The 13526-nt window shown below is 40.5% G+C and overlaps 1 protein-coding gene across 6 annotated transcripts in view; it reads left to right on the top strand.

Annotated features, from left to right (window-relative positions):
• Positions 1 to 13526, top strand: part of PPP1R12A (protein phosphatase 1 regulatory subunit 12A) — a 150358-nt gene that overhangs the window by 66627 nt on the left and 70205 nt on the right. For all 6 annotated transcript variants that reach the window (XM_047788363.1, XM_047788366.1, XM_047788365.1 and 3 more), the window contains exon 3: positions 6651 to 6769. In XM_047788363.1, the coding sequence (XP_047644319.1) occupies positions 6651 to 6769 (119 nt within the window). The remainder of the gene's footprint in view (positions 1 to 6650; positions 6770 to 13526) is intronic.

Consider the following 13526-nt stretch of genomic DNA (forward strand, 5'->3'; position numbering starts at 1 on the left):
TATATTGTCCTATTTACCCATCTTTGAAAAGTTCGGGTAGCTTAGTTTTCATGATTTTTGTCTCATAGGATGGCGTCGAGTAATCCATTTGGATTTTCAGAAAACAGCTATTTCATTGGTATTCTGACTTGGTGATTTTTATTGTAGTAAGAACATAATATTAAATTTACCATCTTAGGAGTCGCCATGTGGCACAGCAGGTGGCCCAGCTTTGATCCTTGGCCCAGGAATTTCCACATGCCACAGATTTGGCCAAAATAAAATAAATTTACCATCTTAACCATTTTTAAGTGTGCAGTTTAGCAGTATTAAGTATTGTTTTGCAACAGATGGCTAGAATTTTTTATCTTGCAACACCAGAGCTACCTGATATTTCCCCTTCCCTCTTCGCTTAGCCCTTCTTAGCCTTTCTATTTTCTGTTTCTGTGATTTTTGACAACTTTGCATACTTCATATGAGTGGAATCCAACCGCACTTGGCCTTTTGTGATTGGCCTATTTTGTTTGCCATAATGCCCTTGGGGTTCATCTGTGTGACAGAACTTTTTATAAGGCTGTACTGATCTTTTCAATTTTTTTAAATTCATGTATTAGTATTAACTACCTGAAAAATCCAAGTACTGGTTAAAACAACTTTTTTTTTTCCCATTTTAGGGCCGCACCTGCGGCATATGGAGGTTCCCAAGCTATGAGTCCAATCAGAGCTACAGTTGCTGGCCTATGCCGCACTCCACGGCCACACCAGATCCAGGCCGCGCCTACTTCCTACATCATAGTTTACGGCAAAACCGGATCCTTAGCCCACTGAGCAAGGCCAGGGATCAAACCCACAACCTAATGGCTCCTACTCGGATTCGCTTCTACTGCACCACAGTGGGAATTCCCTTTTTGTTTTGTTTTATTGGGCTGCAGCCGCAACATATGGAGGTTCCCGGCTAGAGATCGAATCAGAGCTGCACCTCTCGGCCTACACCACAGCCACAGCAACACCAGATCCAAGTCGAGTCTGTGACCTACACTACAGCTTATGGCAACGCTGGATCCTTCCCACTGAGGAAGGCCAGGGATCAAACCCGCATCCTCACAGATCCTAGTTGGGTTGGTTAACTGCTGAGCCACGAAGGGAACTTAAAACAACTTCTTGATACTAGTTTTCCTATGGTAAAAAGAAAACAATATGTATCTAGTCGCTTATGGTGGAGCGCAATGATGTGAGAAAAAAGCGTGTATGTGTGACTTGGTAGAAAATTGACAGAACACTATAAACCAACTACAGTGGGGAAAAATCATTAAAAAAAAGAAAACCGTGGACATTGAATATATTCAGCTCTTGCTGATGAAATTTCTCTTCGATCACTATTTTCTCATTAGCTTTCTTGTCTTTTTCTTTTTTCTTTTTCTTTTTAGGGCTGCATTTGTGACATATGGGAGTTCCCAGACTAGGGGCTGAATCAGAGCTGCAGCTGCCAGCCTACATACGCCACAGCCACACCACCACCAGGTCCAAACTGCATGTGTGAGACCTGCGCCACTGAGCAAGGCCAGGGATCAAACCCCCATCTTCAGGGAGACTATGTCAGTTCTTAACCTATTGAGCTGCAGTGGAAACTCCTCATTAGCTTGTAATTTAAAGATAAAGTTTTATTTAAAAGATCAGCTTTTTAAAATGAGCCATTTCTCAAACAATCTCTCTACAGTTTGTTTTTAAATAAAACTCAAAGTCCAAGATAATTAATAGACTGTCAAAATTTGTCTTACAAACTCAGTTAACACTGAATCAATCTACCCTAGATAGAATCCTACCCACTCATCTAATAAACCACATCCAAGTTGCAACCAGTAACTTGGTTGACAACCTCACACTTTTTCTTAGATTTTTAAATTAAAACCTTGCAAATAATTTTGTAAAAATCCTTTTGGACTATATCTTGATTTTGAGGTTTGTTGTCCAATTACTTATTGACTTAAGCTTCTAGATTATTGTAAATCTCAGTAAACCTGGCAGTTTATCGTTTTTCACTTCAATAGTTTATGATTTTTATCATTCACTTGGTGGCATCTCTTATGTTAGCCTCCTTTGTATTGCTTGAGGAAATCATTAACTATTGTTTGAGTAAATAAAAGCCTGTTTCTGTTTTTGGTTTTTTTTTTTTTTTTTTTTTAAACCCTGAAGCATTCAAAAAAATTGCTTATCTGAGAAACAGCCTGATATTCTGACTTTCAGTTTGGGACTTCTGTGTGAGATCTTTGTGGGGTTTTTTTTCCCCAAGAAATCTTTAAATAAATACGGTGTATTTTTTCCTAATCAGCAGTCCCCAAAGGTGCTTATAATACCTCAGCTTTTTTTTTGTTCTGAAAGATGTCTAGCTGTCTGTTTTCAGTATCTCCAAGGGTTCCACAAAGTGAATTTCTGGTGTTCCGGATAGCCTGTGTTTTGTTTCATATCATCTTTAACATTGCTTTCTAAATGTGATGATTTTGCTTCATGTAGTAACAGATTTTATTTTTAGACATTAACTTATTCAAACTTCGCACAGCCCTGCAAGTTATCTCTAAACTAGTTTTCAAATGTTTTGCGTTAACGAATATCAAACAGCTGTCAAGAGACAGAGATGGGAACGAAACTCAGAAAGTCTGCAGAACTTAAATGTTCTTTGAATGCCTTTTTGAGATTATTTATGGCAAATGAGAATTAATGCCCTGGGGTTCTATTTATTTGTCTTTTTTTTTTTTTTTTTAATCTGCACTTGAAATGTAGTTCTGGAGTGCGGGAGAGATTTGAATTGTGTGCATACATGTTTATACCTAAACCTTTGGCTCAGGGCTTGCTCCAGGGCCTACTTCCTGCCAGCAGTTTTCGGAACTTTACTCTTGTTAGTTTCTTTTGACATCCGTCCTGTTTATATGAATTTTGGATTGTCCGTGTTTGGATTTGACTTGGTATTTCCTTGAGACTTTAATTCCCTCTGCTACAAGCACTGAAGCCACTCTGAGGTCTTTTTATTCTGTCTTTATATCCTTTGAGTAATTTCTAATACCTAAGCAAAATATAAATGGTTTTATGTTAATATTTCTGATTGTTCGATTGAGATTTTTCCTAGCAAAGTGTTCCCCTGGAGCGCAATACAGATTCTGCTCCATTCTTCTCAATGTTTTTTTGCTCCAGATTCTTTCATTTATTTTGGTATATAGATGTTCCTCATAAGTTTTATGTTACATTTTTTATAGCTGTGAAACAGAAAAGGTGGTTTCACTTCAAGTTTGACTTGTTTGTAGATCACAAAAATGAAATATTACTTTGTACACACGGAGAGATGTTTACAGCTTTTGCCAAAAGTGTAAAATGACCAAGGTTCAAAATGGCCTGGTCATCATTTCTATGCTCTGACGTACAAATACACACACACACACACACACACACACACACACACACACAAATAAATTTGCTGCAGAAAACTGGGATAACAAAAAATCTCCCCCCAGAAAACCTAGCTAATACGAATTCCTCTAAGGCCACCCCTGCAGGTAATCGCCGCTGACACCAGTTAGTGTTCTTTGCTTCCTCTCTTCCTCTTCCTCTGTGTGTATGGCTTGTAAAAGTTACGGCTCTGCATCGGTGCAGACAACTGGTTGGTAAAGTCCTTAAAGCAAAAGGTGACGGATCCGACTTGATAGAACATTTAAACTTCAGTCAAGTACAAAACACTGTAAAAAGAAGGTTTGTTTGTTTGTTTTAATGTGGTGACAATATGGAAGAATATTGGTGGCACATCTAGAGTCAGGCGTAGGGAATCACTTGGCTGTTGTGTATCAGTAAAATCAGCGCCGCCATCATCACATCATACACGTTAAGAACTGCAGTCTGTCGTCGACGCCTTCCTTGCCACTGCTTCTCATATCCCGCTGACCTCTAGCACTTCATAGATGTCTCCGAAGGGCATTCGTTTCCTCCATCAGATTCAGGCTTCCAACGTAATGCTTTTCTACTGCTGCAGGAGTTCCTGCGCTGGTCTGCCTACTTTCATTTTTTATCCATTCTATTTTTTCCCCACACTGTACAAAGAGATCTTTTTTAAACACATACCTGATCATTTAAGGATCTTACTCCATCAGCACTCACTGGCCTTGGCGGGGGTGGGAGAGGGTGACAGAAATTACCGAGAGTGCTCCGTCCTTGAGTTGTACTCAGGAAAATCAACCAGGCCCCCGTCTGGCCATACACGCTTCCTGTAACAGGGCTTGGTGCCTTGCGAGCTCTCTTCTGGGGCGTACTTTCCTTCCACGGTCTCACGGTACCACCCCCACCCCCGGTTACTAATCCGCTTGTCCTGTCATCCACTGGTAGACAAGTCTGTCACGAGGCATCAGAGTTTAAGTGTATTTTGGTAATTGATCCAGCTCACTTTCGGGACTGTGAGATCTTTGAGAGGAAGATCTACATTAGGCTTTGCTTATGGTTGTGTTCCTGGCCCATGACATGGTGCTAGATGCGTCGTAGCACCTGTCTTAGTCAGTTTTGGCTGCTCTACGAAAATGTCGTAAACAAGAAAGCTTAAACAACAGGCGTTTGTTTTTCGCAGTTCTAGAGATCGAGGGTCCAAAATCAAGGTGCCGGCCAGTTCTGTGTCTGCTGAGGGCCCTTGTCCTGGCTTGCGGGTGGCTGCCGTCTTGCTGTGTCCTCTTCGCAGAAAGACAGTGAGCTCTGGTCTCTTCCTCTTTAAAAACATTGATCCTTTCTGGGTGCTCCACCCTCATAACCTCATCTAAACCTCATCACCCCCCCACCAAAGGCCTACATTCTGATACCTTCATATTGGTGGGTGGGGTTTCAGCATGAATTTTGGAGGAACACAAAATCATTCAATCTTTAGCGACACCCCGTAAGTATGTATTGAGTTAATGAACGCATTAGAAATAAAAGCAAAAGACGTAAATAGAAGTTGACAAAAAGAGAAAATACAATTGCTGGTAAGCATATCTAGATATTTTCCACCTCATTTATAATCAGGAAATAACAAATTAAAACAATGATAAGATGTTTTAGTCCCATGATGTTGAAAACAGTTTTAAAGATTGGTAAAGTGTGATCCAGCTATATTGTGGAATATTTTTCAACTGTAGAAGGGAAATGTTGCATTTATTTAAATTAATGTCATTAATAAATAAATAATAAATTGATGTCATTAATTTTTGTTTTACCAAAAGAACCTCAGAAGTGACTGAGTATATTTGTTTACATAGCAAAGGTACCTGAACTATATTTACCATGCTGTTAACAGTGTATCTCTCTAGGGGAGGAACTTAATAATAGAAGAAGTGTAACAAATTTTTTTCCTTTTTTCTTCCTTTTTTCCCCTCCACCATTTTTATAATAAGAATATTTTCATGTAGCTTGTAAAACAATTACAAATAATAATAGACCGTGATGGAAGATAATGTAAAAAAATGTGTGTGTGTGTGTGTGTACGACGGAGTCACTTTGCTGGGCATAGAAATTTACAACATTGTAAATCAACCATACTTTAATTTTTTTCAAAAGACCTTAAAATAGATTGATTAGGGACAGAAAAAAAGGAGCCAGTCTCTGCATATAGAAAAATAAAAGCAGGGATTCCAGAAGAACTATGGACAGTTCCATGCTGTTGGAGCCTAAAGTGTGACACAGGGAAGAGGAATGAGGATGAAAAAGCCAGAATCAAATCCATAATGGCCATGTATGTTTTCTCCTAGCATGGTGCAATTATTCACAAAATTTTAAGCTGGGAATTGACTCGTGTCATGTTAAATAGATGAGTCTGGGAGATGTTTAGTTGCCACAGAGGAAGAGATTCATAACCACTTTGTATCTGGATCCTCTTGGCAGGTTTGACCAAACCCTATGAAAAGTTCTTAGTATTGTGTTTCAGATGCATAAAATGAAGTACTGAGTACAAAGTATCTATGTGCTTCTTTAGTAACATAGTAAATAAAAAGACCAAGTAGTTGGTCAGGTTCATTTTAAAACAGTGATGAGCAGAAACAGTATTTTAAGATATTTGCATCAACTGAATAACTTTCTGAATTATATCCATAGACCCAGGTTAACTGTTGCTGGGAGTTCCCTTTGTGGCTCAGCAGATTAAGAACCTGATGTTGTCTCTCTGTGGATGTGGCTTCAATCCCTGGCCTCTCCTGGTGGGTCAAGGATCTGGCATTGCTTTGGCTGTGGTGTAGGCTGGCACAGCTGCTGCTCTGATTCAGCCCCTCACATGGGAGCTTCCATATGCCACAGTTACAGCCGTCAAAAGAAAAAAGAGCTATTGCTCATTGGCATGAGACTAGGAGCAGGGAGATAAGCTAGGAAACCAGTTGGTATGGAGAAAGTGGAAAATCTTAATGGGGACGGTGTGAAATGATCCTATAAAAGACTTAAAGTATTAAAAAATAACATTTTTGTTTTAGTTAACGTGTACATTGTAGAAAAATTAGAAAATACAACATTTTTAAAGAAAAGAAAACGGGCTTTATGGTAGTTTCTTGAAGCTTAAATCCCATCACACGTGTGCGCGTCTTGGTTTTACTGCCCCTCCTCTTGCTTTCCACGCTGCTGTGCATCTAGTCTGGTTTCGCTGATAGCGTCACTGCCTGACTCTCTTCCTTTTGACTGTGCAGGTTTTTGATTGGTCAGGGAGCACATGTGGGAGCTGTGAACAGTGAAGGAGATACACCTTTAGACATTGCTGAGGAGGAGGCCATGGAGGAGCTGCTTCAGAATGAAGTCAATCGGCAAGGTAACGAAAACCAGGCCAAATGGAAAACATGTGTAAGACTATTTTGTAAAGAAGAAGACACTTGACTTCTTCAGTAAATAATTGCTGATATTAAAAGACAGTCGTAATTTGAATGGGAAAGAAATCGGCTTACCTAACACTATGTGCAGTACGATTCTTTCTACTTGGAAAAACATGTGATTCATAACTCTGTTATCTTGTCAGTATTTTTAAAGTTGAAAGAAGTATCATAGGTGGTAAGATCAAAGCATGAAATTATTTGGTAATAAAAGCTTTGGAAAGAAAGAAAACAGGCAAAAGGGGTAAGAAGTGTACACAGGGAATGCAGCACATTGCAGATTTAAATAGAGCCGTCAAGAAGCCCTCACTGATAAGGTGGTGTTACGGTCAGAACGTGGCGATGGAATCAGCCTTGTAGATCTGGGGAGAGGACATCGTGTACAGAAAGAGCAGCGGACTCAAGGATGGGAGAGTGCCTGGTGTATTCAGAGGAGCAGCTTTGAGTGACGGATGTGCCTGGAGCAGAACAGGGAAGGGGCTTGGAAGGAGATGAAGTCACGGATGCAGCAGTGGACCCTGTCACGTAAGGCTCTGAAAGGCTTTTAGCTTTTCATCTGATCGCAGTAGGGAGTCTGCATGGATCGAGATAGAGGGGGGCATGATTTGACTTCCTTTAGTCAGGATCTCTGGGGCTGTTGTGTTGAGAATACACTGTAGGAAGATAAAGGCAGAAGTAGGGTGGTAGTTGACAAAATGATGAGAAAAGGTTGGATTTTAGAAATAATTTGAAAGATTTGGCTGGGAAGATTATTGGGTGGGTGATTCATGTAGAGTGTGTAAGAAAAAAGAGAAGATTCTAAGATTTTTGATTTGAGTAACTGGATGGGTGAAGTTTTTATGAGAGATGTGAATATTGTAGGAAGAGGTAAGTTTTGTAGGGAGAGTTCAGAGGTTCATTTTTCAGACATGCTAAGTTTGTTTTGCCGGTTAGCTGTCCAAGCAGTTGAATGTGTTAGTAGTGAAAGGTACAAGCTGGAGATGAAAGTGTGAGAGACGTCAGTTTATAAATGAAGAGTGATTATGGATGGAATTTCTTTTAGGAGTGCCCAGTGTTCTAATACTAATTGTAATCATTGCACAACTCTGCAAATTTACTAAAAACCACTGAAATGTATACTTTACTTTTTTTATGACCTGAGCTACAGGATCTGGAAGTTCCCAGACCAGGGACTGAATCCGCAGCTGGGAACACCTATGCAACACTAGATCTTTTTTTTTTTCTCTTTTTTTTTCTTTTTTGTCTTTTTTGTCTTTTTTGTCTTTTTAGGGCCGCACCCATAGAGTATGGAAGTTCCCAGGCTAAGAGGTGAATCAGAGCTATAGTTACTGGCCTACACCACAGCCACAGCAACACATGGTCCAAGCCTCATCTGCAACCTACACCACAGCTCACAGCAATGCTGGATCCTTAACCCACTGAGCAAGGCCAGTGATCAAACCTGCCTCCTCATGGATGCTAGTCAGATTCATTTCTGCTGAGCCACGACAGGAACTCCCAACACTGGATCCTTTAATCCATTGCACCAAGCTGGGGATCAAACCCGTACCTACCAGCAACCCAAGCCACTGCAGTCAGATTCGTAACCCCCTGAGCCACATCAGACACTCCTTTACTTTAAATAATGTGTGAAATACATCTCGATAAAGATGTCTGTGTGTATGTGTGAGTGTATCTGTGTAATCCAGCAGGTCCTCTTCTGGGCACAATCCCCAAGAACTAATAGGTTTCAGAGTCTTCTGTACACCCGTGTTTGTAAAAGCATTACTTACAGTAACGAAAAGATGGGAAACACCACGTGTCCATCAGTGGATAAGTGACTAAACAAAATGTAGCATGTACTTGAAATGGAACATTATTCAGCATTAAGAAGGAGATTCTGACATTGGCCACAGCGTGTATGAACCTTGAGGACATGATGCTGTGAGAAATAAGCCACTCACAAAAGACAACTACTGTATGAGTCCACTTGCATAGGTACCTCAAATATTTAAAATCATGAAGCCTAACAGTGGTTGTCAGGAGCTGGGAGGAGATGAGAACAGGGGTTTGTTTAATTAGTATAGCATTTCATTTTTGCAAGATGAAAAGAGTTCTAGAGATTGACTGTACAGCAGTGTAAATGTACGTACCACTTCTGAATCGTACATTCAAAAATAATCATTAAGGGAGCTCTTGCTGTGTTGCACCAGGATGGACAGCTTCTAGGGGACACTGGGACACGGGTTCGATCCCCGGCCCTGCACAGTGGGATAAGGATCTGGCATTGCTGCAGCTGTGGCTTGGTTCACAGCTCTGACTGGGATCTGATCTGATCCCTGGCCCAGGAGCTCCATGTTTCGCAGGGCAGCCAAAAAAAAAAAAAAAGATTAATAAGGTGGTAACTTTTTTATATGTATTTTACTACAGTTTAAAAAAATCTATATATAAATTTTTGTGTGATTTTTTTTTCACTGTATTAAGTTACAGTTTAAAAAATCTGTATATAAATAAATTTTTGTGTGATTTTTCACTGTATTAAGTTATGTCTAGGTAGCGATTGAATGAGTATTATTAGAAGAGAAATGTGTTTTACTAAGGCTAAAAAATAAAGGAAAGGTTTAGGATATTGTTAATGGGTTAGTTCCTGCCCAAGTGTGGTTCATCTGGAAATAAAAGCAAAGAAATAGAAGCTGAGTCAGTCTCTTGAAAAGACATTTTTATTCCTTGGGATTAGGAAAACGCACATGAGAAAAGTAGTCATAAACTGGAGCTTGAATAAATACACAGAAGAGCTTTTAACAGCTATGTTCTAGGCAGGCAATTTGGGGGTAATGGGATCTTCAGGCCTTGAGGAAACTGGAAGGTTGGATAGAAAGCATCACAACCTGGAAAGACTCAGCTGCCCACCTTGCCCTGATGAGAACCCAGAGAGATAGCAACAGTACTGTTTAATATTGGCAATTATTATGAACTCCAGTTATGGAAAAGGCCTGAAGATATACTGAAAACTTGTTGGATTTGGTTTCCTTGTTTATTAGGGAACTGTTAATAATGCTGATTTTAGTTGTAATGATTCATTGAATACTGATTAGTGTGTCAGCATGTGTTCTGAGTCCTGGGTATTTAAAAAAGAAAAAAAGAAGCCAATCTTTGTTCTTGAGGATTTCACAGTGTAGTAGAAATGACGGCTATTGTAGGTAGAACTTCAGAATGCAGTGTGCTGTGTACTGAAATACAGACAGGAACAGAGTGAGGGGGGAGACCCAAAAACACTGGGACTAACTGCAGTTGTCAGGAAGGGGTCGAGAATGGTGACATTTGAGCGGGACTTTGCTGGACAGAGAAGGGAGGTGGTGGACGGAGAAGGCAGGTGGGACAGGAGGACGAACCTGTGCAAAGAAAGGGAGTGGAGACGTAGCTAACGTGGAGAACTCACTAGAACCGGAATGGACTAAGAAAGTCAAGATGCACTTAGTACAGGCTGAGGCCTGAAGAGATGAGGCTGGAGCCAGATGGCGGACACCTGCGTCGTAAGCGGTAGGCGGATGAGGCAGAGAGTCCCAACCAGGAGACACCCGATCGGAGGCGGTTTGTGTGATGCAGCTGACGATGGCCGTCTAGAGGATGAATTCGGATGCAGGATGAATTCGGATGCGGGTCCACGCTTTCCTTTGAAGAAGGCTCAGTTAATCCAGGCGAAAGAGGAGAAGGACATTTAAGATGGAAAAGAGCAAAGAGCCAGGGCTGTTGTAAGAAAACCTGAAGGTAAAACTGAAGCGGCTTGGTGACGACGTGGCTGTGGAGATGAAGATGAAGAAAGAGTTGAAGCCCGCTCGTTTGCCTCCTGACGTTTTCCACCTTAAGAGGCGATGCTCCGATGAGCTCACGGACGATGATGTGGGGACAGCGCAGGAACACATGTAGCAAGTGCGTGAGTTTGTTTGCAGATGTATTGAGTTTGTTGTGGCAGAAGCACATCTAGATGACGGTGTTGGGTGCACTGTTGGAACGTAGGCGATTTCAGGATGGAAAATGTAAATTTGGAAGAATAATAGATGAGGCAGAATTTTCCGGAAAATAGTGTATAAGGTGGCCCTGAAAACGAAGGGTGAAGAGCTGATGTTAAAAATAACAGCTAACCCTTATTCAGTGCTGGTTATATACCAGGTGTTGAGCATAGAGCTTTGCATGGATTGTCTCATTTCATCCTCACAGCAATTCTCAGAGGTTAATACTACCTGTTATCCCATTTTACAGATGAGAAATCAAGGCTCAGTGATGTGCCCAAGGTCTTACAGATAGGAGGTGGTGCAGTAGTCTGAGTTCCAAACTGTGTGACAGAAACCTTGAGTCCACACTCTTCATTACTATACCATACTGCATTTTATTAGGAATGTCTCTTCGGAAATGTTTCATGAGTTCATTTTATTCATATGATGTGAATACATGAACTCATATAACTGTATTCCAAAGAAACAAAAGATAGGGGCATCTCAAATAGATTTTAATAATTATAAAGAGTAGCCTAGGAGTTCTCGTCATGATGCAGTGGAGGCAAATCTGACCAGGGACTATGGGGTTGCGAGTTTGATCCCTGGCCTTGCTCGGTGGGTTGGGGATCCAGCGTTGCTGTGAACTGTGGTATGGGTTGGGGACTCCGCTCAGTTCCCGCGTTGCTGTGGCTTTGCTGGTGTAGGCCTGCAGCTGCAGCTCCAATTCATCCCCTATCCTGGGAACCTCCATATGCTGAGGGCGCAGCCCTAAAAAGCAAAAAAAAAAAAAAACTAGTAGCCTGAATATATCACTAGTAATGATAAAATTTCTCAAATTATTTGTCCTGGTGTGAAAGTTGTTACTTAATATTTTTAAATACTTTAATCATTCTTTCAGCTCTTATTTCTTATTCTAAGATATTTGATTAACAACTAGCCATGCTTAAGTAAATTGCCTTCAGAAGTAGTAATGATTGACTAGGAGATGTAAGTATTTCTGATTTATGTTTTAATGCACTTTTCTTTATTTAGCAAAGTTTGCATCTCTTAGTTAACCAAATTTTTATTCTTAAGAGAATATTTTTTTTTCCTGCCTAAGAAAATTGGCTACATTTCAAGCTAACACTAATTTTCAAGTAGTGACACAGGTTAAATAATCTAATCACTTAATTACTTCCCACCCAATTTAGTTTTAGTATCTGTTGTTTTCATTGTTTAGAAACTTTACAGTTATAGGTGGATTAAGGATCAGGCGTGGCTGTGGCTATGGCTAGGCCAGCAGCTACAGCTCCAATTTGATCCCTAGTCCGGGAACTTCCGTATGCCACAGGTGTGGCCCGAAAAAGCAAAAAACAGCAACAACAAAAAACCCTGAACAGTTGAGTACATGGATATGAATTATAGGGGAGCTCTCAGCGAGGAATTGTGCCTCTGTAATTATTTTTTATTCATTTATCTATGCGTTCATCATTCATGTAGTAAACATTTTCTGATCCCTTCTACTTGGGATCAGGTATCCATCCAGACAGTGGGACCTCTGGGCGAAAAAGCAGTATCTTCAGCTTTTTAGTAAACTTGTTTTCTTCTGGAGTATAAATACATGTTGTATGTGCTGTTTAGTAATTAGCGAGCATTTGAAGCCATACGATAACATGAGATCACTCAGGAATTTCGGGATTATCTTTTCTATTTTAATTTTTTTTCCTAGGAGATTGAGTTCTTTGGAGGTCCTGTTCTTTTTTGGATTCTGACTCTTAACACCTCAACCTAACACCGTCCTTAATGGTTTTAAATGAATTAACAGCTGTATAACTTATTGAAATTGGAGTTCCCGTCAAGGCTTAGCAGAAATGAATCTGACTAGCATCCATGAGGACGCAGGTTCAGTCCGTGGCCTTATTCAGTGGGTTAAGGATCCAGTGTTGCCATGAGCTGTGGTGTAGGCTGTAGACACTGCTTGGATCTGACGTTGCTGTGGCTGTGGTTTAGGCCAGTGGCTACAGCTCTCATTCAACCCCTAGCCTGGGAACCTCCAGATGCCGTGGACGTGGCCCTAAAAAGACCAAAAAAAAAAAAATTGAAATTATCAAATTGATACTAATGATGTCAGTAATGTGCTGTGTTGAAAAAGGAAGGAAGGTTTGGTAGAAAAATATCCATTTTAAGGTCTTTTAAATTTGGGGTGAAGACAGTATCTCCAGGTTGAGGTATTCAGTGAACATTTGTATCTACGAGGCTAGAGTTCATAGAACTAATCAGCAATGCATAGACATTTGAGACTTAGTTACATCTATAGGATTGTTTTAAAAAAAAGAAAAACTTTTTTTAAGACCAAAGCATGATTATACTTTGGGGGATATTCAAATTTTTAAAAACCAAAGGAATGAAAAGGTGAAAGAAAACCAAAGTAATATTGTAGGGTAGAAATTTGGTAGTTAGTAGAGAATGCTAATAAAATATCTACAGTATTCCCAGGTTTCTTTATATAACAGTTTGTTCCAAGCAGCCCATTTTTCAAAAATATAATTTCTGGGAGTTCCCGTTGTGGCGCAGTGGTTAACGAACCCAACTAGGAACCATGAGGTGGCGGGTTCAGTCCCTGCCCTTGCTCAGTGGGTTGATGATCCTGCGTTGCCGTGAGCTGTGGTGTGGGTCGCAGACGCGGCTCGGATCCCGCGTTGCTGTGGCCCTGGTGTAGGCCGGTGGCTACAGCTCCGATTCAACC

Source organism: Phacochoerus africanus, chromosome 7 (assembly GCF_016906955.1).
Source record: "Phacochoerus africanus isolate WHEZ1 chromosome 7, ROS_Pafr_v1, whole genome shotgun sequence".
In the NCBI taxonomy this organism is placed as follows: Eukaryota; Metazoa; Chordata; class Mammalia; order Artiodactyla; family Suidae; genus Phacochoerus; species Phacochoerus africanus.